Here is a 27,982-nt window from a genome sequence, read left to right on the forward strand (position 1 = left end):
CCGCCGAGCAGGCTCCGCCCGCCACCCTCCCGGCCCGCCTCTTTACCCCCACCCCGGGCCTCCCCCCAGCGCCCCCATCCCGCGCCGGCCTCGGGTCGGAGACGGCGCGCACAGTCCGCGCGGGGGGATGCGGGGCCGAGGGCTGCGGGCGGTCCGGGCGGCCGGGGCAGCTCCCTGTCCCGTGGAGCGACTCGGGGCGGCCTCGCGTCTCCAGGGTCACTCATGGGGCCCACGCCACCGCCAGGGTGTCCCAAGCGCACCCAGGTACCCCGCCCCCCAGCTGCCCCCGACTCCTCCTGCACTCGGTTTCCTTCTTGGTCGCTGCCTCTCAACCGGCATCTTTGTGGAGGGAAGACCCACCCAGCTCATGAGTCACTTTCTGAAACCTAGATGTCATCTCTATTTTGCATTTAACTTCCCAAGATAGCCCAAAAGTGTGGTTCTGCTCCCACTTTGAAGCAGCCGTGGAGACTCTGCGGGTGGGCGGTTCTCCTGGGTGGGGATGGGTCCCTCATGCCCCCTTCCCGTGTTCACCCAAGGAAAGCCACTGGCTCTCACCAGATGCCACCTCCAGGCTGGCCTCAGGGCATACATAAATCGTAAATAAATTAAAAGGTGGCCCTCTCCTCCACCCGGCCTCCTGTGCTCTCCCTCATAGCTTCTTCAGAACCCAGGCAAGGAGACACCTGAGACACAATTAAACAGGCCTCGGCCACGTTTACATGTTAGCATTTATTGTTCAGGGAGCGTTAAACTGTGTCAAACAAAAATGTCAATTGACAGAGACAGAATTATAAGTTTTTTAAATGCCATTTGTCTGGAGTTTTCAAGCTCTCTCTAACATAAGAAAGTGCGAGCCAGTATTAAGCCCTGGGCACCTAATTCTGGCTCTAAGACTCAGGCTTTCCGGACCCCAAGAAGATGCAGTGTTGCCCGCGCTGCCCCTGGGGTTCCCATCGCAGGCCCCGGAGCAGCTGCCACCTGCTGGGAGCCACGGGAAGGGATGTGGCCCTGCTGCCGTGGGGTCTGCAGGAGAGACGCCTCCTGCGTGCACATTGCTGGGGACATGGCGAAGGCATTTGCAGCCCAGCCCCTCACGCTGTCCTTGCTTTCTGCAGCTGCCGAGGACAGCAGAGGGGCTGGTCTGGCCCCTCACAGAGCAACGTCAGAGTACCCGCCGTTCAAGTGTCTCACCTGCGCTCCTGCTGACTGAAAATGATGACCCACTTGTCACAAGTGCTGTGAGGATACCCTGGAGCCAGTCACTCCTGCTCAAAAGTGAGAAACCAGGGAGGCTCCTCGAATTCCCTCGCCAGGTCTAGACGGCCAGCCCAAGGCTGCGTGAATGTCCCTCAACTTAGTAAAGAGCAAAGTTAGCGTCTCCCAGCACGGTGCTGCTCACCTCCTGCTACAGAAGGAAAAAAACAACCCCTGCGATGTAAGTGCTGCCCGAAAGCAACTCCTACAGCCGTGGACACTGCGCTCTTACAAGGGCGCCCGACTCCTGGAGTTACTAGCCCTTCTCAGCTAACAGTTCTTCTAGAAGATTCCAGGTGAACTCAGGGACAGGAAGATGGCACACAAACTAATTCTTGGCTATTACTTTAACCAAAACAAATGTTATTCTCACACCCAAACCGTCCCTGCTGTCTGGCAGGGGGCAGGGGCAGACAGAGGGGACGCCTAGTCTGGGATAGATCTCCGGTGAGTAAGGATCAGGTACCTACTTGTTAGGAGACAGAGGGCTGGAAAAGGCCCCGGGACGCCCGTGAGGATTCCTGCACTCTAGCCAAGTACTGGGAGTGGGAGCAGAGCCACCACGGCAGGAGAGAGGGCCCAGCCTTGCCCAGGTCCCCAAGGCCATCGAGACACTGAGAAGTGGTCCAGCTGGTTTTCAAAGCCTTAGACACAGCCCCACCCAAAGAACACTGCACTGTCACAGCAGACAGGGGTCCATCTGCGTGTGGGTGTTGACAACGGGCTCAGGAGCTGGGGACCCAGGGACATGTGCAGACTGAGCAGCTGCTGAGCTGGGTCTCCACACGCCATGCAGGACACACGGACACAGACCAGTGCCACTGAGCAGATGGGGTCCTTCCCAAATAACTCGGCTTGAGTAAGAAGGGAGGGCAGGCTGGGACCATGGATTCACGTAGGCAGAGCCCTGTGCAGGGGGTGGGGCTGCTGGTCAAGGAGACAGTGCCCAGCAGGCTTGGCTCCTCCATCTGAGCACCTCTCGGAAGAGAAACGCCAAAATGGGTGCATCCACACAGGGCTGAGCACAGAATGTCTACTGGCTGGATACAATATGTGCTCACCAAAGTGGGCAGGGCAGCCGGCCACAAAATGGAAACCCAGAGATCCAAGTCTCCCTGAACAGCAGCGCCTGGATGGTCCAGCTCCACCCTGAGCCCCTTCCCACCTGGGGGCTGGGGCCACTGCCCCTGTGGTCGGGCCACGTTGGGAGCACTGAACTCACCATCCAATAAGCACAAATGGTCAACATTTGCCTATTTCAAAATTAAACTAATAACAAGTGAAAACCACCTGAAGCCCGGCCCACCCTCACAAGGGGAAGGGCGAGTTGGAAAGGAGGGGCTTGGGGACACCAGTCTGCAACTCAGGGTGCTGGGGCCAGGCCGGCCCACGCTCAGGCTCCCCTCCCGCGTCACTGGGCCATTTGCACCACGACAGCTCTCCAGGCTTTCTCCTTGTCAAACTCCTTCAGGGGGCTTCTGGACACCTGTGATCAAGACAGGCAAAGCGTTATTTCTCCACGGCCAGCCATGTGCAGGACGGTAGGGAGGAAAGCTCTATCAATTTGAGAGCTTTTCTCAGCCGTGAAAGAAGGGACCTGGGGGAGGAAAGAGAGAGGGAGATGGAGGCCTCTGCGCCTCCACTCTCTCACAGGTGCGGGTGCCTCTGCCCACGTCCACACTTTGTCTCTGCCGTCCTCCACAGGAATGGAGGCTGGGCTGGGGTGGGGGCTGCCATGGGTGGGCACTTGCCTCAGTCGAGGAGGACCTCGGTGGAATCCCCACCTGCTCCTCCTGCCGGTTCCCCGTGGGCAGGGCTGCTTCCCAGCAGTGGCAGAGCAAGTGTCTGCATCCAGCAGGTACTCAATAAGTAAATACTCACTGACTGTGGGAATGATACACTCCACAATGTGAGAATAAATGGGCAGGGGGGCAGGGGCAGGGTGAGGACCTCCAAGCTCTTCCTGGGGGCAGGGGACGGATACCCTACCGAGAAGGGGTCTGACCTGGCCCAGAAGGTGTGAAGGCAGCAGCCAAGGGCCTGACCCCTAGGGAAGGAGGACACTAAGGCAGCTGTTGGGCCCGGCCCCGAGCCCCTGGAAGTGGCAGTTCTGGAACCTGGTAGGAGGGCTCATTCACCTGACTCTGCATCTTGGTGTCCCCACACAGAACCAGGTCCATCTCACATAGGGCTGGGGACAAAGCCACCCCCACAGGAGACTGACCACAGCTGGATGAAAATGACAATGTGTGAGAAGAGCGACGAAGGAACAGTGCTGGGAAGGATGGGGAACATCCAGGTCACTGAGGAAGGGTTGGTGGCAGGAGCACACCCCTAGGAAGAGCGGGGATCAGCCCAGGCAGTGGCCCGGCGAGTACGAAGGCCCAGAGGCCAGCAGCGCCAGGTGTGTTCCAGGATGCCAGCCGGTGTTGTGCAGAACCCAGGGGAGCAGGACATGAGGCCATCAGGGGTGGGAGGAGCATCCCGTCCACCCCAGTGGCCCTGGAGGGCCCTGCAGCAGCCTCCCGGGCACAGGGCACCGTGCACCTGATGGCAACGCTGACCCCCCAGGCTTTCAGTTGTGGGGGGATGAGAGGCAGGCCCTGGGGAGAGTACCATCCAAGTGGCCTGGAGCCTGGCAGAGGGGCTGGTGCAACTCCTTCCAGAGCCTGCCGCCAGAGGTCATTAATGCCACATCTGTAGGCAGCTGGATGGGAGCCCTGTTCCCAGGAGAGCCGTGTCCCCAAGAGGGCCCAGAAAAGGACCCTCTGTGACCTGTTCAAACCTTTGCAAAGTTTTCTTCTACATTTTTAAGAGTAAAACTAAAAGCATTCAGGCCTTAATATTTTTTCAGAAATGAATTTGTGTTTCCCTAGCTAGCTTTAAAAAAGGTATTGTATGTTTTACTTCTTCAAGATTTTTCCGGAGTGTTTCAAAAAATACAAAGTGACACACGGTCTTGAAAGAAGTCAGCAATAGTAGGTTGTCATTTTGCATGGGGCCCTGGTGGCCGCCCCCCCAGGACAGGGAGGTTGCCCTCTCCAAGACCACTCACCTCTCCCGACGGGCACTCCTGCTGGCCAGGCTGCGTCGCGTCCCAGGATGCGCCCACCTTGAAGCTCACGCATTGGAGGACGGTGCCTGTGTTGAGGCTTGCCTGTAGCAGCAGCTCCAGCATCAGAAGCAGCAAGAGCACGTCGTAGGATTGCTGGCAACGAAAACAAGGTGCATCAGCGCAGCGCCCTAACCCCCCATCCTGGCTCTCCGCTGCCCCAGGCCCCACTCCAACCAAGGAAACAATGCAAAAGCTTCTCTGTGCCCGTGGCCTGTGGACATCCCGCTTCCAAAGAGTGGAATTCGAGTCCTTGAGTGAGTCTCTGTCTAACAGTTTCAGGTACATTCACTCCCGGGCCCTTCCAGCCCAGCTGTGTCCTATCATTTCACAACCGAGTAGCCATCACTCGGTCAGCGAACGAGAATGAGGACGTCAATTCTGCTATAAGTTCTCTTGTCCCGGGTTTCACAGATAGGCACAAAAACGACCCGCAGGCGGCCAAGCCCTGCGGATACTGCTGGCTGCTCACGGTCAAGTCTTCCACACCCCCAACAGCCTCGGGTCAACGAGGGAGCCAGGAAAAACACTGGTGGCCACGCCAAGGGTGTCCGTATGGGACAGAAGCGACCGGTTATGTATAAGCAGGAAACATGCTCTCGAGATTGGCAGTCTGCTCTGGTGGGCCCTGAGCCGGAGGAAGAAGACTGACCCCATGCCGGGGCCCCAGGACACAGGCGCCATCAATGGATAAGCCTCAGCTCAGGCTGGAGGTTGCTGGAGAGGAGCGGGTCTGAGGAGCGCCCTAGACCAGAGCGAGCGACGGCGGGCGGGGGGGGGGGGGGGGGGGGGGCCCGCAGACTCCTGCAGGCCAGAGACGCGCCCGCTCCTCACTGACCACAGAGGAAGCCCCAGCAGCCACAGAGACACCGGCAAAACACCGCGCCCTCCCACGCGCACCCCACCCCGCCCCGCCCCATGCCACGCTTCATGTGCACCCCACCCCACACGCACCCCGCTCCGCCTCACTCCCCTCCCCACGCGCACCCCACCCCACCCCCTGCTTCTCCCCACGCGCACCCCACCCGGCCCCACTCCCCTCCCCACACGCACCCGCCCAGCCCCACGCACACCCCACGCGCACTCCGCCCCGCGCCACGCCGGTGGCCGTCCCAGCCTCCAAAATACAAAGCAACTGAATGGTAACACAAAAAAGAACCCAACACCCATACAGTATCACCGCTACAAAAAAGAAACAATAACAGCTCTCCTCGAGTTAATGTATAAAGTTAATGGCGAGTCCAATAATAAAAAACTGCAACGTTGGGCTTTCTGGAGCCAGGCAAGTGGATTCTCGAATTAACACCGAAAAGCAAACAAGGAACAAAGGCCAGGTGCCCACCCCTGCCGAGCAGAGCATGAGTGTGGGCACCAACCGCCGGGTGGTGAAGCCTGTCGTGGACGCGCCACAATCCGACGCATGTCGCACGTGCACGACCCGCTGATGGCGGGGAAGGCTGAGGGCAGGAGCAGGCCCACAGCCAGACAGGCTGAGCACGCGGCGAAGGCGGCGCCTCGAACGACTGAGGAAAACAGGGGCTTTCTAATAAAGGGTGTTTGAACCACTGAAGAGCCATCTGAGAAAAGATGAAGTTGGGTTCATTCTCTATGCTGAGCTCCAGGATAAACTCCAGCTGGAAACGCAAGTACTAGCCTTTCTAATTACAACTTAAACCCAGAAGCAACAAAGGAGAATACTGATAAATTTAACTACATAAAAACAAAAAAAACTTCCACATGACAAAAATCACAACAAGCAGAATGAACAACTGCCAAGCTGAGGCCATTATTTGCATTTTTGTTAAGAGGACTGGTCTCCCTAATTTAGCAGAGTTCTCAAAGCCTACCAGAAAATGGGAAAAAGACACTCACAGGATTTCCTGGAGAAGACACCCAAACACCATCATACTAGGCGCTTGTCACCACCACTCACATTCAAAGAGATGCACAGTACAGATGCACCCGTGTTACAAAACTCAGTGTGACAACCCTCTGTGGGGCCACGGAAAAACAAGGAAATGGGACCCCCGCAAGGGGGATTTGTTGAGATCTAACAAACCCTAGAAGCATCTACCCTGGGACCCAGCAACCCCTCTCCTAGCTAACTGTCCTAAAGATGCACCACACAGACTCGAAACCAAGAGTCGTCATTCCTGACAGCAGACGGCTGGGAGTAACCCTGTCTCCATCACCAGGGACTGGTCGGGCGGGCTGGGCCACATTGGAGTGTGCATTCGTGATTAAAGGACACAGCTCTGACGCCTCTGGGTCCTGGGGAAACACCAGGACAGATTAGTAAGTCTAAAAAAAGAAAGAAAAAGCAAGATGCAGAGAGGTGTTTAGAGTGTGGGGGCTGCTCTGTAAGAAGGAAGGAAAATGAAAATAAGCCGGCACCTGCAAGAGGAGCAGGGAGCCAGTGACGGGCCACACTCCTCTGAGAATGGAGGGCAACAGTTTGACTTTTGAACCATGTGAAAGTTTTATACACTCAAAAATGCTATTAAAAAGCAAAAACCATCAAACCCTGCAACTGAATGCAAACCAAAACCATTAAACTTGACTGTGTATCAAATCAACAGCACAGGCACACACAGAGGGGACTGTCCACATAGCGAGGGACCAGCCTCCCCAGTGGGATAGGGAGCTGCCACCTCACTCAGCAGGTGTGCCCCTGGTAGTGATACTGGTCTCGTAACTGTGAAAATTATGTGTGTCTTGTATGGTAAAGTAGTAACTATATTCAATATCATCAGGAAACAAGATTTTTGGAGTAAGAAAAAAGGATGCAGATATAAAATAATGGAAGTTAAGAAAAAAACATAAAATGTGACATTTGAATTGGAAATACCAATATAAATTCAGGTTTTTGAATATATATATATATTTCTCTGTTCTTCCACTGAAAGGGCTTAGAAGCCATGACACCGCAGAAGGAATGAACACATGAGCCCCCAGATCTGGATTTCCACGTGTCGTCCCTCCAAAGGGCCGGGGTGTGGCTGAGGTGGGGCACAACGCAGTGAGCCAGGGCCGTCTCCAGTGTCTGCATGGAGAGGCTGACCGGGTTGCACAGGGGGCACAGGGATGCAAAGTGCTCCCTCCGGCCACGCCCGTGTCAACGTAAGCATCAGAGGACAACGGCTTCAGCAAATCATGACTGACCTGTGAGTCCCTGTGGGGCGCTGAGGAAAAGGAGTGCTGTTGTCACATGAGCGGGCCAGCTCACACAGGAGCAGGAGTGAGCCCTGGATCACTTCATTTCACTCCTCAACGTAAAAACGACTCAGGCAAGGACTAGCCGTCAGTGCTAGGCCACAGGTGACAGGTGCTGGGACATCTGCATGGTGCCCAGGCCGACCCCACTGCGAGAGGGAACGCGAGTGCACCTTTCTGGGGCACTCTGCAGCAGCCGCAGAACCATAGGCCATAACACCACGTGCTCCTGAACTCGTGCTCCTGAGGACGCCACAGGAAACAGAGCCACAGGTGGGACCATCGCCCAGACAACTGGCCTGGACTCCAAAAAGGCAGAGTCACAGGGAAAGGTGGGGACTGTCCTGATTGGAAGAGGCCAGAGGGCAAGTGTGGCCCCAGCCGCCTCCTGCTCCGAAAACTTCAGCCCACAAGCATCTTCTTGGGATGATCCCTGGAAACTGGATGAGATACCACGGGATAATTTTAGCCATCTTAGGTGTGACAGTGGGATTACGGGTGTGTGGGAGACTCTCTTTACTCTTAGAAATGCCAGGGTATTTGAGGGTAAAGGCTCATGTGGTCAAACACTTGCCACTCATTTTCAGATGCTTCTGAAAATGACATGTGTGTGCACTCTGCCCACCTGTGAGTGTAAACACACACCTGTAGAAGCAACGCCCTCACCACTGGAGAACCTCAGGTTTACTGCACTATTCTTTTAACTTCTTTTATTTTTTTTAAGATTGGCACCTGAGCTAACATCTGTCGCCAATCTTTCTTTTCTTTCTTTCTTCTTCTTCTCCCCAAAGCCCCCCAACACATAGTTGTATATTCTAGTTGTGAGTGCCTCTGGCTGTGCTACGTGGGACGCCGCCTCAGCGTGGCCTGATGAGCGGTGCCAGGCCTGCGCCCGGGATCCGAACCTGCGAAACCTTGGGCCACCAAAGAAGAGCAAGCACGTGAACTTAACCACTCGGCCATGGGGCCAGCCCCATCAACTTCTCTGTTTGAAATGTCTCATGATAAATATTTAGGGGAAATACCACCTATACTGGAAAAAACGCAAGGAATCTAAGAAATAAACCAGCCACTTGTGCCTGAGTGTGTGAGAGAAGATGAAGTGTCACTGAAAGACTGTCCTGGTTAAAGGTGCATGCGCCCAGAAAGGCTCTCGATTCTCCCCAAACTGACCCATAAACCTATGGATTTTCAATGGAAATTCCGACAGGGTCTCATGAAACTTGACAAATGACAGATCCTAAAACGTGACCGAAAGAAGAGAGGGCAAGAGAACTCAGGGTCAGTGTGAAGAAGGGGTGTCTGGCTGAGCTCAGGGCCACAGTGAGATGGGGCAGGATGGCCCAAAGCTACAAAGACAGACACAGCCCAAGTGGAACAGGGCTGGGGCAGAGCTGGCCTCGCCAGCCAGCGAGATAAATGGGTGTCAGAGAGTGGGGTGCAGACACCTGGCTGTCCACAGAGAAAAGCCTCGTGCTCCACACAGAACCAGCTCCACGCAGGCAGGCTGTCTGCAAAGCCAGCCCTGGCCTCTTCTCACACGAGCGCCGCATCACACGAGCACAGCAGCCCCATGTCTGTAGAGCTTTAAAAGAAAGCAGGAGAGCACACACCTTGATGGCCGGTGGGTAGTCTCTAAAGATCTCCAGGATCCTCATCACGCTGAACGACAGGTATCCAGAGGCCGTGAACAGCAGCGGGGACGTGAGGCTGCAGATGGCAATCAGCACCTCCACCTGACGGAGAGCAGACAAGAGCGCGCTGTGGTGTCCCCACAGGTCTGGGAGCTGCCGTGGGGACAGGGACTGCTGGTCAGCTACCTGATGTGCGCCTGTGAGTGCATGTGCCTGGGTTCAGCACAGAGCTCGGTTTGCCCATTAATTCAAAGCATGCTGCTGTGTCATGTGGGTTTTCCCAATTTATGCAAAATTCTCCACTCCATGTTGAAAAAAATAACACTTAGGAATTGATGGCCTCCTCCCGCTGCCCAAAAGCCCGTTGTTTTAGCCTTCTAAGACTCTTCTCACATCATGGAGTGAGGCCCAGATTGTCTCAGAGGCCACACAGCCAGTGTCCGGGCCGCACTTCACAGGAGCATGGACGCTCACACTGCAGGGCATTCCGGCCAGGCTGAGTGGCGGCCACTGTCAAACAGCCGGCCACCTGACAAGACGCAAGACGAAGCTAGAGCCTGGGCTCCTCCTCCCCTCTTTGCTGAGTCACAGGAGTTTCTCCCAACTTCCACGCCAAGCATGCTCATTTCCGGTTGTTTCCACAGACTGTCCAGCCCTGGGAACAGTCGCGAGGCTTCCCCAGGCCTGCCCTCATCCCTGGACACTCCAACTGCCTTGCCCAGCCCGGCAGCCCTGCAGCCCGGTTCCCGTGGCTGCCACCACGGTGGGCGCCTCATCACACAGCAGCCATGGAAGGGACAAGCCAGGCCCTGGCACCACTCAGTGGGTGGGATGGGGATGGGGCTTCATTTACCAGACACTTGCTGGGACACTCCGCTGTCACATGGCTCGCAATGGCGCTTGGAAAACACTGAGAGAAAAGAAAAAAGAAATACTTCAGAGGTGACAGTTCAAGAGTCAAATTTCACACGTGTGCTCTTCTGGGTCGATGGGAGCCATGCTCCTCCCAACAGAGTGGGGCTGCCTGCAGGGCATCAGGGCCGGCCAGACAGGTGATGGAAGGCAGGGTGCCTCTCTGAGGTTTGTACACTGTGTTCCTCGACTGCAACTCATCTCAACTCTGAAAAGACGCTGCCAGAGCCAGTCGCTGGTTGTGGGCATTTTACCACATCCATTCTCGGACAGTGGGAGCCGCCCTAAACACCATGTGTGTGGAGATGAGGGCACGCTCCTCTGCCATCTCAATTCAGTCCCACGTGGGGAAAGTTAATGCAGATTCAACAGCATTATCCGACGTGGAATCTGTGTCCTCCCACTTGTGCAGTAATGTCCTGGTCATAACCAAGTCCTGTTCTCAGCTCAGGATCCCATCAGCTGTGACACTCTGTGTTTCGTTGTCGTGTTTGCTGATTTCTGGTCGGGAGGCAGCTGCTGACCCTCACGTTTCTGGAGAGCACCAGCCACTGCAGACTGGCCTCAGTGTGGCTTAGTCTGGTGTTTCCTCGTGGTCAGACTCAGCAGACACCCCCACCCACCACGCTGACTGACCACTGGGTTAGGGGGGCTCTGCAGTGACTGGCCCACCCCGCATCCTTTCCCCTCCTCCCAGCTGTGGGAGTGGCGGGTGGATTTAGGGAGGGCCAGGAGGACAGGGTAGCACCTGGTTGGTAGGGTATTGGGTGGGGAGCGAGGGAGAGCAAGAGGCCAAGGCTGGCCGGGAGGGATGGAGGGGCCTGGGAGGAGGATGGATCTGGGGAAGAAGGTTGCACAGACGTACAGGAAACACCGAGGTCACTGAGCATGTCAACAGGCTGCTGCGGGACGAGTATCTTTCGTTAAGAACCTGCAGGTAGCATTTGGTCTCCATCCTCAACAACGAGGAATGCCATTCCGGGTGCTTCCATGTTACCTCCAAGGTTGGACGTGTAGATGCGCCGCCTCCTCTCTCAGTCACGCTTGGGCAGGCACAGAGGATGGCTCTGTACATCCCAGTGTGCACTGGCAGCTGCCCTGACCAGGTGAGTGCTCCACCGCATGCCCTACCCTGCCTGGCTCTCTCCCTGGGCTGCTGTCCTCAGGAGCCCCTCGAGCCATCCGGTCAGGGGCTCAGTGAGTTCCAACATGGGCATCCAGGACGCGGCTCTGTATCCCAGGACGCAGCAGGAGTCCAGTCCCAGCGTCCACCCTGGGCTGCTCCAGCCCAGAATCAGTCCCTTGGTCTCCCCATGGCTGAATGTGCAGTTAAAAGGCAAGTGGTGAGAGCTGAGGCCATGCCCTTGAGGCAGCTTCAGGTAGAGGAGCACGCGAACAGAGCCAAGGATGCCTGTTCACTTGTACAAGGTGACAGGAGAAAAATGCAAACCTCACGCAGCTGGACACAGTGTGGATGAACCAGGCCCCTCTGTGGGGGTCACCACGTGACACAGTGATACTGCTAAGTAGCTGTATGGTGACGACGTCCAGAAGCACAAGCACAGGTAGACTGTGGTTTCTCGGTGTGTCATGTGACCTGCAAAAATTCGGGTGTGCAGGGGTCTATCTGAACTATTCCACGCACACATAAGGGGCCCCACCAGTGGAGGCTACGGACCTGAACGGGAGGCACCAGGCTGCTGTCGGGCCCGAGCGTTTCACAGGCTGCTTTTCAGTCACACGTTAAACATTAAATTATGTAAGTAATTAACCATAAATTTAGTATCACTTATAAAATGATGAAAAGACCATAAGTAAAACAGCAACTGTGTACTAAGCACTCACCTGACCTTGATTCTGTGCTAAGCATTTACTATAGTAGCTTTTAAAGGAAAATAATATAAACATACCACATTTCATAAAATATATTATATTATAAAACAATATAAATATCATATATTATAAAATTACATAAAGTAATAAAAATAAGTATTTTTTAGGAAAAAATAATACAAAAAATATAAAATAACAATAGCAGTTAATATATAGCAGTTAACCCACTGACTCGTTTAATCCTCGATTACCAATTCCTCCTCAAGGGGCCAGCAAGGATCCTGCCTGCAGGCGCTCACTCTGCCACTCTCTTCTCTCCTAGCTGCTTTCTTGCCCAAAATCCACCAAAACTGAGCTTAAAGACCAGTGACGACTGGCTTAATGAGAGTAGCCTGGGGCTGCAGCTGGTAACCACGAAGCCTGACCAGCCACAACGACAAGGGCCACCCAGGATGTACTCACGGCCACTAAGATCCAAAAGAAGGTCACTGAGAGGTGCGGGCCCGACAAAGTGTCATCCACGTTCAGGGCGATGACCCCTCCCAGGACGGCGGAGATGCCAGCAATCACCTCAATGACCTGGAGGGGCAGACCGCGGAGCCACATCACTCAGGGGAAGTGGGACAGGCTTCCCAGCATCCCCATCACGCAGGTGTCAGTGAATGCTGCAGGCAGGAGGGAGGGTGCAGGGTGCATCCCAGGGGCTCATGCTGAAACGTTGAGGATAACCTCGGACAGAATATCGACAAATGCATAATCTCTGACTCAAAATTAGCAGGTAAAGGAAGGAAGCTTCCACCAATTCAAAGGAAGGCACGAAGGGCATGAAAACACATAGAAAATAGAAACGAATGACGGCAAAAATAAACCCAAACACATCAGGAATCAGTGATCAGTCAAAAGGCCACAGACAGAATGATGGATGAGATAAAAAGTGAAATAGAATTGTAGGATGTTTATAGAAACACACCAAAATGTAAGGGCAAGAAAAGCTGAAAGTAAGAGGGAGAAAGGTACATCAGGCAAATATTGACCAAAAGATAACTAATGTACTTAAATTAAACCAATCAATATAGATTTTATGGCAAAAACTATTATTAAAGATAGAGAATTGCTATGTGATGAAAAAAAGAGAAAGAGATTCACTGGGAAACAATTCTAAACTTGTGTGTAACTAAAAACAGAGGCTCCAAAAATCTGCAAAGAGAACTCTCACACTCAGAGAGGCTTTCCACAGATCTTTCAGTAACAGAATAAGTACACTTAAAAAAAATTGGACAAGGTGTAAAAGAATTAAAAAAGAGTTAACAAGAGAACGTGCCCAAATAATTTATCCTTCAAACCAGGATACTTTTGAGAGCAAAAGGGGATGCGCTGAAGAATTCCTTGGGGACAGCAGGTGTCAGTATGGACAGAGTGTGTTACCATGTGTACACCCATACCATATATACCACATACCTCCCCCAAATAAAACAAAATAAGGAGAAAGAAAAGGAAAGATTTTCTTACTGAATAGGATTTCAGAACCCGAGCAGGAAATGTCACTTCATACAAAATGCTGGTGCTGTCAGAGATGGAACCCTAAAAAAAGAAGTCATGAGCAACACAGTGACACAGCGACTTCAAATATGCTGCTGGGGTGGGGCATGCGCACCGCCCAGCTCCCAGGCACAGGTTGGCTGTGTCCCGGCTGTTGTCAGGTGATGCTCTGAAATATGAGCATCTGGAAGTTGCTGGTGATCTTCAGGCTTAAGAGCAGAAGTTCAAACACAGACATTTTCCCTGCATATAAAAATATGTTTAATGCCGCAATCCCAGTTTACTAGGTGGTATTTTTAGGAGACTTGGTCTCTCTGTGTGATTCTGCTGGGGGCGGAGGGGTTACTTGATAAGAATCACACCTTGGAGCAGGTGGTGGTGCATCTTCATCTCAGCCTCTGTGAGACCGCAGAGCTGGGGCTGCCTGGACGGCCTGCTGCAGCCCAACCCACCCGGACGGGTGAGTGTCCTGGGCGCCTGCCCTGCTGTGGGGGGAGTGAGCCACTCAGCACTGCGACATCTGCTGTTTTGGCTGTGCTGCACAGAGCTAGACCTACCTTCTGCTTCCACTGCGCCTCGCTGGACCGTGCAGAGATGATCACTGTGGCCGCCATCAGAAGCTCCAGCAGAAGGAGCAGAATCAGATTGAAATTTATCTGCCAAAGGAGAGCACACATGTCTGTGAAACCGCATTCTCCACCTTTATCCCGTAAACGTGGAAAAGCCCAGTGACAGGCTCACACGCCTTTTCAAAGCTCTAGGCAACATCTCTGTCCTAGGCCAGATGCCAGGCGTGTGGGCCACACACCACCCTGGCTCACGTGTGTCTTTTTTCTGTTTGTTTGAACCAATCTTAGCTCGAGGGCTGCATTTGGCCTTTGGGGCTGCCATCTGCTGCCTCTGATCTAAACCTTCCTTGGTGGTTTGCCCTCCCTGGGTATCTACTCTAAAGAGATTCACACCAAAATCTGTGCACATTTCTAGGAGCTCTATGTGTAACTGCCCAAAACTGAATACACCGGAGGTGTGGGGTGATGGAACTCTTCCACATCCCGATGTGTTGGCAGTTAAGTGAGCCTGTACCTATGTCAACAGTCATAGAGCTATACACTAAAAAAGTCCATCTAACTGTTTGATACACAACCAGCCAGTCCAGAGCCCAGCCCACCCCTCCTCTGTGGGGCTTCTGCACCAGGGCCCCGTCCCAGCCCTCAGCACCTTGGGTCAGGTGCCCAACAGGTAAGGAAAGCCCTCTGCCCTGAGTCCTGAAACCATCAGAGGAGCCAATCCTAAGCCTGCTCACCCTGCCTTGCGGGTTCCTTCCTGTGGAAACGCCAGTAAAGGCTCCTGCCCTCGTGCCCCTCCCCTCTGCCCCCTGGCTGGCCTGGTGCTTCCTCGTGTGCCCCCCCCGCTGCCTCCCACCATGGTATCCCCCTCTTGGTAACTGTGAGTCACAAACTATCTTTTCAATGGCAGTCATCTCCTGCTCTGTTGGCCTCACTAAACCTGAATAATAATATCTACATTTAAAAACAAATGTAATTAATAAGCTTGATCTACAGAACCCTATATGCAAAATAAAACAGAAAATGTTCATTCTTTTATTACGTTTGTGGAACATTAACAAAAATTGACCATCTATTAGGCTACAAAACAAACCTCGGCAAATTCCAAACAATCAGTACATTATAGATTGTGCATTCTGCCTGTAACATAATATTAGAAATCAATAATAAATGGATGACTTTTAGAAATAATCCCACATGTCTGTGTCATCAAGGTCTTGGCAAGAAGCAGATGGACATCCGAGAGGAGGGACTGGAGAAAGTGCAATGGGAGGGTGACTCACAAAAGTCTGGTAGGGGTGAAGGGACACCGACAAGGGACGCAGCGTCCACTGTGGCCAGAGTGGGGAGGGAGTAGTCACGGAGCCCACTCCGGCAGCTGCGGGAGGCCTGGGAGCAGGGCTATGGCCTCGGTGGAGGAGTAGCCCCTGTCCAACCACACCCCACAGGGCTCAGAGCCAGCGGAACCAATGCCCCAACCTCTCTCAAATGTTCAGCCCGTATCTCCCACAGAGGCCAGAGGGTGAGGCGCCCAGTTGACCAGCCCACACAGCCACCTCCAGACATAGACAGGAGGCAGTGGGTGGGAAGGGGTTGTGGAGGGGCAAGGGGAAATCTTCAAACCCAATGAAAACGTGTCAGATCTGGGACACACTAACCCAGCGCCAAGAGGGAACTATGTAGCCAGACGCCTATCAGGACATGGGCGGCTGAGGTCAAGAAACTGGGCCTCCAACTCATGAAGTCACACAGTGACCAAAAGGCAACCCCAAAGACACAAGGACGAAGAAAATAACAGACACCAATAAAATGGAGAATGACAACCCAAAAACTGAAGGAGGTTAAAGCAAAAGCTGGTCCTTTGAAAACACTGATAAGACAGACACAGTGAAGATAAAATTAAATTTTAGAATGAAGAGGAGAAATAACTATATGGCATGAATTAAAAATAGTGAGCAATATTATGAACAACTATATGATAATAATTTTGAATACCCAGATGCTATGGACAAGATTTTGATAAAAATATAAAAGCCAGGGGCCAGCCCTGTGACCAAGTGGTTGAAGTTCTGTGCACTCTGCTTCAGAAGCCCAGGTTTGCAGATTCAGATCCCAGGCACAGACCTCTTCAATCATCAGCCATGCTGTGGTGGCATCCCATATACAAAGTAGAGGAAGACTAGCACAGATGTTAGCTCGGGGCAAATCTTCCTCAGCAAAAAAAAAAAAAAAAAAAGTGTGTGTGTGTAAAAGCCAAAACTTGCAAGAAGAAACAGAAAACTTTAATACTAATAATGACTATCTCCCCTCACCACCAGCCCCAGATGGAGATGATTTTACAGGTGAGACTGACCCATTAAAAACTTTCAAGAAACAGTGCATTCTTATCACATCAGGTTGTTCCTAAAAACAGAAAAGAGCTACCTAGTTCATTTCATGAGGCCAATATAACCTTGATTCCAAAACCAGATGAGGAAACACAGGTCCAATTCAGTCAGGAACCCTGGTGCAGAATCGTAAACACAATACCAGCTAGCAGGCCCATGAGAACATTGAAATAATACCACTGTGACCAGGTAAGGTTTATCCCAGGACAGAAAGATTCAACATCAGAAAAATCTATCAATTTAACAAGCTAAATGAGGAAAGATAATCTCAATATATGCAAAAACAAATAACTATTAAAGTTCAACACATCTTTATATTTTTAAAATGAAAAACTCATAGCAAAGCAGGTCTTGAAGAGAACATTTTAACTTGGTGAAAGTTACACAATAACGTAATGGGAGCTCTTTAGATCCAATCCATATAAATCGTGAGTAAGACAGAGCTTCTCACTAACACCACTGTTTGCCACATTTGCTGGAGATCCTGGCCAAAGCTATAAAGAAAGAAAAAGAAGTCAGAGGCAACGACTGAGAGGGGAATGCTGCAAATAATGCATTATTTGCAGACGACGTGGTCACCTACATAGAAAAACTAATATAACCCACAGAAAAACTATTAGAATAAGAGAGTTCAGCAAAGTTTCCAGACACAAAATCGACTTATAGAAATCTATTTTTAAAAATTGACACATTTGAATAAGGGCTTTCCCCGAGTTGATAGGTAGCTCCAGGGTTGATTTCCTGTTTTGACGATGACTCTGACTATGTAAGACACTGCCACCGGGGGATGAGGGTACACAGGAACTCTGCGTACTATTCGTGCAAACTCTTTTCAACTTTGAAATATTTCAAAATAAAGGAAAAATTTAAATCAATAGCCTCTCTCTGCACCAGCAATAATCAATCTGAAAATAGAATTTGAAAAATAAGACACCATTCATACTAGCAATGAAATCTGTAAATTACCTGGGGATGACTCAGCCAAGAACACACCAAACACTGGTGCTCTGAGAAAGGAATGGAGGGACAGTCTGAGTTCTCAGAGGGGACGACTTAACATAAGAAAGATGTCCATTCTCACAAATTAATCCATAAACTTAAAATAATCATAATGAAATTCCAGCTGCATTTTTTGAGGTGCTCAATAAACTCATCCTAAAATATGCTTGAAGTAAGAGAGGCCAACCTTGAAGAAGGAGGGTGAAGCAGAGCAGGTGCCCCCACAAGCCATCAAGGCTCACTACACACCACCGCCCCACCGTGCAGTGTTGCCTCGTCCCAGATAAAACAACAAGCAGCAGTGAGTCCTGCAACTCAACCAGCAAGAGACAGCCCGGTTTACATAGGACCAGGGGACCTGGACTGATGGAAGGCGGCAGGGAAGGAAGCCCAGGAAGGAAAGCGCAGAAGAGGTGCTCAGAAGTGCCAGTGATTAGAGAAGGGGAACTAAAAGAACAAGTAGCCACTGCCATGTCATCTGACCGGAAAACGGTAGGAAGTTGATGGTGCCAGATGCAGGGAAGGCTGCGGGCCGGAGAAGCTGTGAGCTGGTAGTGAGGGTGTGGACTGAGCCATGTTCTCTGTTAAACTGAATCTGAGGAGGATTCATGAAACGCGTCCCAAGGAAACATGTCTGTATTGCACTGTTTGTGGGAGTGGAACGTGGGAGCCACCTGGTCTGCCTCCATCCCTCAAGGACACTGGGGAGACGGCGGTGTCCACCGTGGGCCCCGAGCTGTGTTAGCGGTGGCAGTGGCACAGACTCAGCAGGATGGCAGATCCTCAAGCACAGAGGAAAAGGAGAAGACGGAGGAGCGCTACCACCAACACCGTCTGGGAAGTCAGAACATGGCACTGCTGACGTGGGGCGGCTGCCCGAGAGGCCTCGGAGGACTGGATCCCAGGCCTGGCGAGGAGGAGAGGTAGGGTGGAGTCCGTCTCCCACCCGCTCACACGGCCTTTCCTGAGTACGGCTCGCACATCATGTTGTGTGTGTGTCCTCAGACAAGACACTGTTCTTGACACTGGTGGTCCCAACGTAATGGGCCTGAGTTTCCTCCACAGGGTTCAGGAGTCAGGGCCGCGCACCCTCAACGCAGGAAACAGCACTTTCATGCAGCATGGCTCACTTCCACATGGCAGGAGCCACATGAGGATCTGGGTGACCACGGATTCTGGTGCAGAGGCCTGGGTGGGGTAGAGACTCAGGTACAAGCTGCAGCGGAGGCCACGCCGCTGGCCCACAGGCGACCCTTTGGTAGAAAGCTGTGCAGCACACAGTGTCACAATCTTTCACAATTTACTCATCCATTCTGTGTATGCTGGGGGCACCGTCCTACGGAATGGACGTTGGGTGATCTGCTTTGGTTTGGGGTTTTTGCTATGATAAGGAGTGCTGCGGGGACCCACACTTCCTGATCACCCATGCAAGGTTTCTCCTGAGTCTGTACCAATGCTCGGGCTAACCTGGGCCAGAGGCAGCTGCCCAGCCTACTGGGATGGCTGTATAACTCCTGGTGGTAGGGGGTGAGTCCCCCAATCTGTTCTTCAAGGGGATCCCTGCCCTGGCCCTTCCTTGGTCACTCCCTAAACCTGCTGATCCTGCCCACAGGCCCATCTACTCTGGACTCATTGGAGAGGTGCTCCCACCTCCACTGGGCAGGATTTCCTGAGCGTCATTCTCAGTGAGGCTTCATGACTTTCTATAAAACAGCCTTGCAGACCTTGCATTACATTTATTCCCAGGGACTTTATATATTTATTTCCATAAAATCATATCTCGATTTAAATTACATTTTCAAAACTTGCTCTTGCTGGCACAAACAACTGTTCTACATTAATGTTCACATCCAGCAACCCTGCTACATGTGCTTAGAAATTCTAGCGTCAAGTGAGTAGAAACCATCCCTTCTGCAGACAGTGGTGGGCTGCTGTTCCTTTCAGATCTGTGTGTGTCTGCTCACTGTTCGTGCCTTGTAAGCCTGCCTAAGACTTCCTCAGGGCCACCTCAACCTTTTCCTGATCTTAGAGAAAGTGTGTTCAACACCTTACATGAAGCAGGAGATTGTTTTGAGGTTTCTCTGTGAGTTTCTTCTCTTTTGGCATCTCGATTTAGACGACAAGCCTCTTCTGTTTTTCTTAGTGCTACATAAGGCAGGTGTGCTTACGATCAACGGCATCACAGATTTGATGAAATACATTATGTTACTGCTGACTTTTTAAGAACTGTTGTGAAAGAGATGTTAAAAATATTACCAACAAAGCTGTCCACTGGAATCAATGAAAGAGTTAAAGACAATTCTTTTCTTCAGAGGCATAAATATAATTCTCAAAATTTTCCAAACTCCAGAGCCATAATACACATTTACTGTAACGACTGCACATTCCAACCCAACAGACGGTGCTCGCTGATGCAGACCACATGTCCACACAGCGGGCAGAGCCTCAGCAGACCAGCGCCTGGCACCTGCGTCAGCAGGAAAACACATCCAGGAGACAACAAGGTAGCATGTGGGACCCGCCTCGCGTTGCACTGACTCACGTCTATTGCTGATGGGTTCAGGACAAGTTTGCATCCAAACCAGATTAAACACGTCGTGGTGACAGCAAACGTGGAAACAAATAATATCTGAAAGTTGGGAATCTGGAAGATAAGACAGGAGGGGTTTTATTCTCCTTCACATAACTAAAAAAATAAAGCTAACATTAAACCAAATTCCAGGTCACTAATTAAAAAATCCTAGAGATTGTGACATATAAGAATTAGCTAGGGGGTGCCCTACCAGCTCAGGCCTCTCCCGCCCCTCATGGGGACAGAGGGAGGGAGGGCACAGGAGGCTCCACAGTGGGGAGCACAGAGCTGCTGCGGATGGTGGAAGCGCCTCCCATCCATGCACGTGTGTGTGTGTGCACATGTAAACACGCACACATGCACACATGTGCCCGTCAGCCCCGCAGGGGGCCTGAGCCTGCCTCCCCGCCCACCCACCGGCCCTCTGCATCCTTCCATCAGGGTTTCTTCCACAGCCTGTGAGCCATGCTGCTGCCCCCACGTCTACAGAGATGGGACAGAAAGCTGGACTCACCACGTTGATGGTTTTCCTCGAAACAGCAAAGCTCACAATTGCAGACGGAATGCACTGAAAAGAAACCAGAGCTCAGTGAGCCAATGGTCCATCACCTGAGTGTCCCCACTGGTCACAACTGTACCCTGAAAATAACACACTGTAATGCTTAATCTTCCAGAAGGACCAAGACAAGTCAGCAAAACAGGTGCTGCCTGTCCAGTGAATGCAGGGGTTTTGCTGGACGTTGAAAGGTCTCCAGGTCTTTCAAAACAATCTACTTTGGAAAAAGTTTTAATTTTTGATGAGATGAAAAAGACATTCAATAATGAAAACTATTCTAGCTGATGCATTTGGAAACCAGAATGTCACTTCCTATCCCACGAGACCAGGGTTTGTCTTAGCTTGAGAATGACCCAAAAAGGGAAAAGCATCTATGTGTGAAGAAAGTGGAAATGTTCAGGGGTCAAGAGCCCCTGGGGGTTCTTGTCAGAGGCCCCCCATTGCAACCCCCAGGAGCAGGGATGAGGCAGAGAGCCAGCATGGGGGTCAGGGTTGGGGGGAGGTGGACGGAGCGGGGCTGGCTCAGGCCTCAACGGGCATGCCCACATTGCTCCTGCAGGCAATGGGACCCCTGCAGACCCTGCTTGCAGCGGGAGCAGCATGAGCTGGGGGGCAGAGCCTGCAGGATGCAGGGCAGTGGTTGGAGGGAGTCCCAGGGTCTTTGCCACGAGGGCCGATGGGAAGCTGGTAGGACACGTGTCTTATCTCCCCAGCCCGTCACCTGAGGGTGAAGAGCTCTGCCAAGGATTTTGCTGGGATATCCAGCCTAGGTCGGTGTTTCCCTGGAGCCAGCTGGGTCAGAGGCCACTGTGATCCCCCAATGAGGGCTGCTCCAGTGGTGAGGACAAAGGGCCACCTAGAAGTTTCCGGAAAGAAGGGCAGGGAGTGGGTCAAGTTCTGTGAAGGAATTTTGTTCTAAGGGAGCACAGGCCAGCAATGTCGGGGTGGGGGCACCAGGCAGGGAGGCTGGAGCCAGAGAGCAGGTGGGCAAGAGGCCCCACGAGACCCCAGGGGCACCCTGCACTCAGCCTGGCTGGTCACTGGTGGTCTCTCCCGGGAAGACCGAGGCCTTGGCACTCTATGAGTCCAGAAGGTGAGGAGTGCAGTCCCCAAACCACAGGGGCGGGTTCCCTCCCAGCTCACAGAATGGCCTGCGGCTGGCGGTAGGGATCAAAGTGCTGTTTCTGGCCCAGGAGTCTGTGGGGTAAGACTCAGACTTGCTTCATCGATTGTTGTCAAAAGTAATGAATCCTCTTTGAAGCTAAAGTGATACAAAGAGATTCTGAATGAGGAGCAAGCGGCAGCAATGGGAAAAGCAAAAAGTTCAAATGCTCGACAGTGAACTCGGTCCTGAAGGAGGGGCAGTGCTTACCGAGCCTGCAGCACAACGTAAGTAATCCATCTCAGAGGAAAACACATTTCCCAGGTAGAGGGAAAACCCCGAGGTCACAAGCAGGCAACTCTGTGGAACAGCAGCACAAGTCAGGTGACAACGCAGCCGTGTCTGTGTGTCAGAGGGTGGAACAACCAGCCCTCTGACCACAACAAGCTCTGTTTGGACAACACCGACATCCTCACCTGGATCCCATCAGACCTGAATCCTCCCTGAAGGATGGCCATGGCCCACCCTTGCCCCAGTGTCAGACTATGGACCTCAACACTTATTTAGGGGAGAGCAAGGGGTTCTGTCAAAATTTAAAGCAAGAAATGGCACCCCTCCCCAGACAAACCCTCACCCCAACATGTGCAATTTCAGGAGCCCCAGGATCCTCATCCCCAGGTCCAGGCACAGAGCTCAGCAAACAGCCCCTGCTACTCCCTCTGTAAAAGCTAAGGCAAGCGGACAGCTGGAAAATGACTGCTTGAGTCAGGGGCTGCAGCACAAGGGCTTCCTGGCAGTGAGAGGCGCCCAGGCCTCAGGCAGGTCCCAAAGATGGAAACTTATGGCAGAGGGTGAGGCTTGGGGAGGGGCTGGGTCAATGTTCAAAAGTCACTTGGACCCTGGGTCCAGGCAGGGTGCTGTGCACGGGCTGCTGTGATGGGAGCACTGAGGGCCTGGGGGTAGAAGAGACCACAGTACACACCTAAGGGAGGATTGGGCGCTGCAGCTGCAGGCTACTAGGGGCAGGGCACAGACTCCAGCGCCCAGGGATGGAGAGGGGGCTGACCGCCCACCCCAGGAACAGGAGGGAGGGCAGAGGTTCCAGCCTCCATGGCATAGGGCCACAGCTGGGGAGGAAGGCAGACAGGACCAATGGGGGTGCTGCGGGGGTGGCCTCGGAGGCCAGGCCTCCAGAAAGGGTGAGGTCTCAGCCTGGATCCTGGTTCTCAGCCCAGACCACATGGAGCCCTGGGGTCCCACATGCAGAGAGGGACGTCCAAAGGCCCATCCCCAGGCAACCACGCACATTCAGGACCCCAGGAAAGTCCCCTCATGTTTGGTCCCCCCATGCCTGTGCCCCAGCTCCCTGCTGGCCCCGTCCCTCCAGCCTCTCGGCCTACTCTTCTCCCTAGACCCCGCCTCCCACCTCAGGAGCCTGTCCCACTGTTTCCTCTGCCAGACATCTGCCCTGAGAGCGCAGCCCTCCTCCCCTCTCTGCAGGCCGACTCCAGACACCCCGAGGAGTCGAGGGTCCTGGAAGCCGCCCTGGAGTGATGCATGACCCAGCAGACGGTCAGCGCAGGCCCTGGGTTGTCCCAACCCTGCTGGGACACAGGGCAGCCACAGCCTGGAGGCCATGGCACTAGTGCAATAGATGCCCGTGAATTCAGGAAAATAATTCAGAGAACACAAGCAAAATAAGCACATGGGCGCCCACAAGGCTCTCCAGAAGCAGGAGTAACCGGGAGCTGCTCTTTCCCATGCCACCTAGGAAGGACACCCAGGTCCGGGGACACCTCATAGAGGATGGGGTGGGGGAGGGGGGCGAAGCCTCCACGGTCCTGGCGTGGAGCCACTCACCCCCATCAACGCAGAGAAGACCCATGTTCTGTGGCTGAAGCAAGAGGGCAGCCTTGATGACAGCGGCAGGGCACCGGGCTTGGTGTCTGGGGTGCGGCTTCCCACGTCTGGCATTCCCCGATCCAGGGTGGGCAGCCGGTCGTAGCTGAGCTCCTCCCTGCACTGTTCCTCCCGCGTCATGGTGCTAGGGACAGACACTGATAGTGCCCACCCGACAGCTGTGCTTGGAGCCCGCAGTCTCCTCTGCTTTCCTCTGTTGTCTGTAATAAAATCATCATTTATTTTTGATCATTCTGAAAAAACTCTAATTAAAATGAGTTGTTTTCAATAAACACTTGTTTTTAACTTGTTTTCAATAAAAGAAATATTGTTCATACAGAAGTGCTGTAAATTGGAAGAAGAAAATAAGCACTTAATTCTACAAGTGCGTACAATCACTCTCTCAGTGACCTGAGGAGTCTGGATTCAGGGCGGGATCTGAGGCTTTAAGTGTCTCGTTGATCCAGGTCCTCCAGTACATTCCAGCTCTCCCTTCCATTAGCAGCTCCATTTATGAGTCCCGGGACGTGCTGGTTACTCAGAGCGTGTTAAATTGCTCAAGGTGGAAACTAAACAAGAGATGGTAAAATACGCACCCACTTAATGGTTTAATGTCTGTGTGCTTACCTTCTGGTTGTTTCTGCGATGGGAGCACTGTCTCTGGGTGAGGGGCTCCCCGCTACTGAGTCATCCTACCGTGGGCTTCCAGCAAGAACTATTCACAGACGAACAAAAGCCCAGCAAAACTGCATTTACGCCAGGGGAGGAGAACCACTGCCTGAATTTCAATGAGGAGATGAAGCTGGGGGCCCTGGAAAGTTCTGTGGTGGTTGTGTAACTGCTGGCTCAGAGCATTGCTCAGTCTTAACTCCACTAGGGACGAAGGGGCCTCCTCAGTTCCACTCCTGGCAGTGAGGTCATGGGCACTAGGGCGGGCATCACGGAAGAAAGAAGTGTACCTAAGAGAATTCTACCAAGCACAGAATCCCAGTGGGCCAGAGCACCACGTGCTCTGTTTAGGAGACAAATAACTGCACTCAAAGGCCTCATTATACATCCTTTCAAGCAGCCTGTCTCCATCCCCCGCGATCATACGAGGAAGACCTCCTTCACGAGGTCACATACACACTTGCGCCCCAACTTGGCTGGCATGGCCCTCGAACGGCTTGGCATTCTGACCCAGCGATTCCTGCAGGCCCCTGTGTCCCACTGCACCCTTTATTTCTGCTCACTGAGCAAAGAAAAAGGACGGGAATGTTCTTCACCCAGAGACACTGGCGCCACAACGGTTACAGTGACAGATTCTTTGTGCAAACGAGAACTGTAAAATGGCTCAAAACAAAACATTCTGAAAAACCAGCTCCTGAGACCATGAACCCACATAAAACTTGAGAAGAGCACTGGTTTTGAATCATGGGATGCTCTGTCGTCTTAGTGTTTCAACCAAGCAAGAAGGATCAGAATTAATTTTCACAAACTATACCCTGTGAAGTGAAAAGGGGATTTTGAACAGATTGAAAAACCTCCCAAACTTCTTTATTGACTATCTTTTAAAGTGACAAACAGAAATAGTAGGAACTGGTCCGACAGGATTGGACACTTCGTGTTTCTTTTTGTTTGAAGAAAAATGTTAAGTAGACTTCATGATTCTGTGCCTTTCAGAAGTTGTTCTTTTCTAAGGAATACAAACAAGCTGCCTTGAGTCAGACTGTGCACAAACTCCTCGAGTCCCCAGAGTCCTACATAGTCGCTGAGATGTGCTTCCTGGTTTCTGTTGGCAACACTAGTTTCCAGAACAAGTCCTGTTCTTTCAGACCACCTTCAAACAAACCCTTGTTCCCAAAATGCCTTACTCCCTTTCCCGCCTGCCAAGGCCCCACCCACGCTTCAACATAACTCGCCATTGAGCAGACGTTTACAGAGTGAACTGCGCCAGCCACGGTCCTTCCCACATGGAGTTTACATTCTAATGGGGGCACAGGAGCCCATACGATAAATACACTAGTGTGCTCTATGATGACGCACTTGACTTTCTCTACGATGGAAAATAGGGAGGGAAATGGGGCTGCTGCTGGGGGGTCATGGCAGGCCTCACTGAGAAGGAAGCGTCTGGGTAAATACGTGCACAAGGTGAGGAGGGGGGTCTCACAGAGAGCTGGATCAGAGGTGCTGCAGGTGCAAAGAGCTCGAGATGGCCAGGCTGGAGGGTGAGGGGCATGGGGTTAAGGAGCAGGTGAGGCATCCAGATATGGGGCACCTGTGGGTGTTAAGACAACCTCAGCTTTGACTCTGAGATGGACCCGCTGGAGGCTTCTGGGCAGAGAAGCAACTGGCCGCTGGGTGGACAGGCTGAGGGGCAGCAGGTGAGAGCAGGTGCTGGCTGGGAATGAGGTGGGACCGTGAAGCCAGTGAGAAGTGGCTGGATTCTGGATAGATTTGGAAGAACCACCATGATCTGCAGTCAGAGTGAGGTGAGAGGGCCAGCACTTCAGGTGACAAGAAGGGTGGACCACCTCTCAGAGATGGAGAGGACTGGGGTGACGCGGTGCAGAGGGAGCGCCGGGAGGCCCACCTCAATGATGGTGTGAAGATGCCTTCAGGATGTCCAAGTAGATCTGTGAAAAGCTGAGTTGAAGAGTCCAGAAGCCAGGGGAGAGGTTCAGGCTGACGGATATAGGGATGGTCCTATGAGTGGAAACTCCCGCGGCAAATCCCTCCCGCCCCAGGCGCCTTTCCTCTGCGCCCCTGACAGGACGCCTGGCCGAGGCTCCCAGCCGCTGCGTCACATGCTCTTGTTTCTGAGGACCTCTCTTCCCACCTACCCAACAAATCCCTGGGACCGTTCCCATTCCCAACAATGAGCGCCAGATGAGGAAGTGATGAATATTTAGGGAATGAGTGTCTCCCCTAACTCTCAAGAAGGAATGATAGATATCCTGTGCATCTAGGGACAGGTGAGGTACAGGCTGTCAATTAGACTGACAGACCCAACCCATCGAAACAAAAGCACACTGGTCAAAATCGCATTCGGCCCCAGCCAACAACAGTAGGATACCCATTGTTTCCAGCCACATGGGGACCATCCATGAAAAGAGACCATATGTAGGGAGGAAAATCTAAATAAATTTTAACAGACTGAACTCATCCAGATTTTATTCTCTGACCACAACAAAATTAAATTGGAATTCATTAACAGAAAAATATCCAGATAATCCCCAAATATGTGGAAATTAAACAGTAGACCTCTTTAAAAAAAATGGCGTGAGTCAAAGAAGAAATCACAAAAGGAATCAGAAATCAAATGAAATGAAAATACAAGTCAAATTTTATAGGATGTAGCTAAATCAGAGCTTTGAGAAATCTATAGCTTTAAATATTTATATTAAACATAATGAAAGTTCTAAAATTCATCATCCAACTTCCTGTTTTAGAAAGTTAGAAAAGCACAAATCAAACCCAAAAAAGGGTACAAGAAAATAATGAATAGAGAAAACTCAATGAAACCAAGAGGTGGTTTTTTGAAAACATCAATAAAATTGATAAATCTTTAGCTAGACTGATGAAGAAAAACAAAAGGGAAGGCATAAATTATCAATATCAGGAGTGAAAGACGATTCATCGCTATGGATCACACAGACATTAAAAGGATAGTAAGGAAATACTATGAACAATTTTATGCCAACAATATGACACCTGGGGTGAAATGGACAAATCCCTTAAAAGACAGAAATTACCGAAGTTTACTCAGTGCTACATTGGTAACTTGCAAAGCCCCAAACCTGATGCAGAAGTGGACCTTGTAATTTAAAATCTTGCCACAAAGAAAACTCCAGGCCCAAGTGAGTTCACTGGTGAATTTGACCAAACATATAAAGAACAAGTCACGTCGATCCTACAGTCTTTCTGACAGAGGAGGAAGGAACGTTCTCATTTCAGGAGGCCAGGTTTAGACTGATACCTAAACCAGACAATCCAAAAAAGGAGAGAAAATTACAAGGACCAAATATCCCTCAGGAGCAACGATCCCGACCCTTGTCCAAACGTCACCAAGTTGGATCAAGCGAGACACAAAAAGGATAACAAATCTAGACCAAGTGAGTTTCCCAGGAAAGCAAGGGTGGTTTGCCATAAAAAGCGATCAACACAATGCACCCCTATTATCAGGCTTAAAGAGAAAAACCACGCGATCGTTTCAATAGATGCAGAAAAGCCTTCGAGAAAATTCCACACCCATGCCTGATAACTGCGAAAAACAGGACAAGCTGGAACTTCCTCAACTTGATCAAGAACATCCACCAAAGCCACCTGACAGCCCCGAGTCCTCGCCCTACGACGGGGACTACGAGAGGCTGTCCGTCCCCACCGAGCTCCGCCCACCACCACGAGGCCACGCGCGCCAGG

The 27,982-nt window shown here is 52.0% G+C and overlaps 1 protein-coding gene across 3 annotated transcripts; it reads right to left on the bottom strand.

Moving 5' to 3' along the window:
* Positions 1-713: 713 nt before the first annotated feature.
* MLC1 (modulator of VRAC current 1) lies at positions 714-27,970 on the bottom strand. 3 transcript variants are annotated; one of them, XM_070600364.1, is made up of 14 exons: positions 27,818-27,970; positions 26,154-26,245; positions 24,209-24,296; positions 23,543-23,802; positions 21,953-22,042; positions 20,539-20,592; positions 19,995-20,096; positions 14,058-14,156; positions 13,471-13,542; positions 12,424-12,540; positions 10,070-10,126; positions 9,196-9,318; positions 4,313-4,465; positions 714-2,743 (listed from the first exon to the last, which is right to left on the bottom strand). In XM_070600364.1, exons 4-14 carry the CDS (start codon positions 23,720-23,722, stop codon positions 2,669-2,671), a joined length of 1,122 nt encoding a protein of 373 aa, XP_070456465.1. In that variant the 5' UTR covers positions 23,723-23,802; positions 24,209-24,296; positions 26,154-26,245; positions 27,818-27,970; the 3' UTR covers positions 714-2,668. The 3 variants fall into 3 exon arrangements, with proteins under 3 accessions (XP_070456465.1, XP_070456464.1, XP_070456463.1); XM_070600363.1 differs by having other exon boundaries at positions 27,812-27,970; XM_070600362.1 differs by having other exon boundaries at positions 24,209-25,065; positions 26,154-27,942.
* Positions 27,971-27,982: the final 12 nt, after the last annotated feature.

Source organism: Equus przewalskii, chromosome 29 (genome assembly GCF_037783145.1).
Source record: "Equus przewalskii isolate Varuska chromosome 29, EquPr2, whole genome shotgun sequence".
Taxonomy (NCBI): domain Eukaryota; kingdom Metazoa; phylum Chordata; class Mammalia; order Perissodactyla; family Equidae; genus Equus; species Equus przewalskii.

Excerpts from the sequence above, each read along its gene's own strand:
- MLC1 (XM_070600364.1), bottom strand. The coding sequence starts at position 23,722 with ATGACGCGGGAGGAACAGTGCAGGGAGGAGCTCAGCTACGACCGGCTG. Across the intron at positions 12,541-13,470 it reads GGGTTCTGAAATCCTATTCA|GTCATTGAGGTGATTGCTGG; the intron begins GTAAGAAAATCT and ends CTGCCCCTCCAG. Across the intron at positions 2,744-4,312 it reads AGGAGTGCCCGTCGGGAGAG|GTGTCCAGAAGCCCCCTGAA; the intron begins GTGAGTGGTCTT and ends TCTTGATCACAG.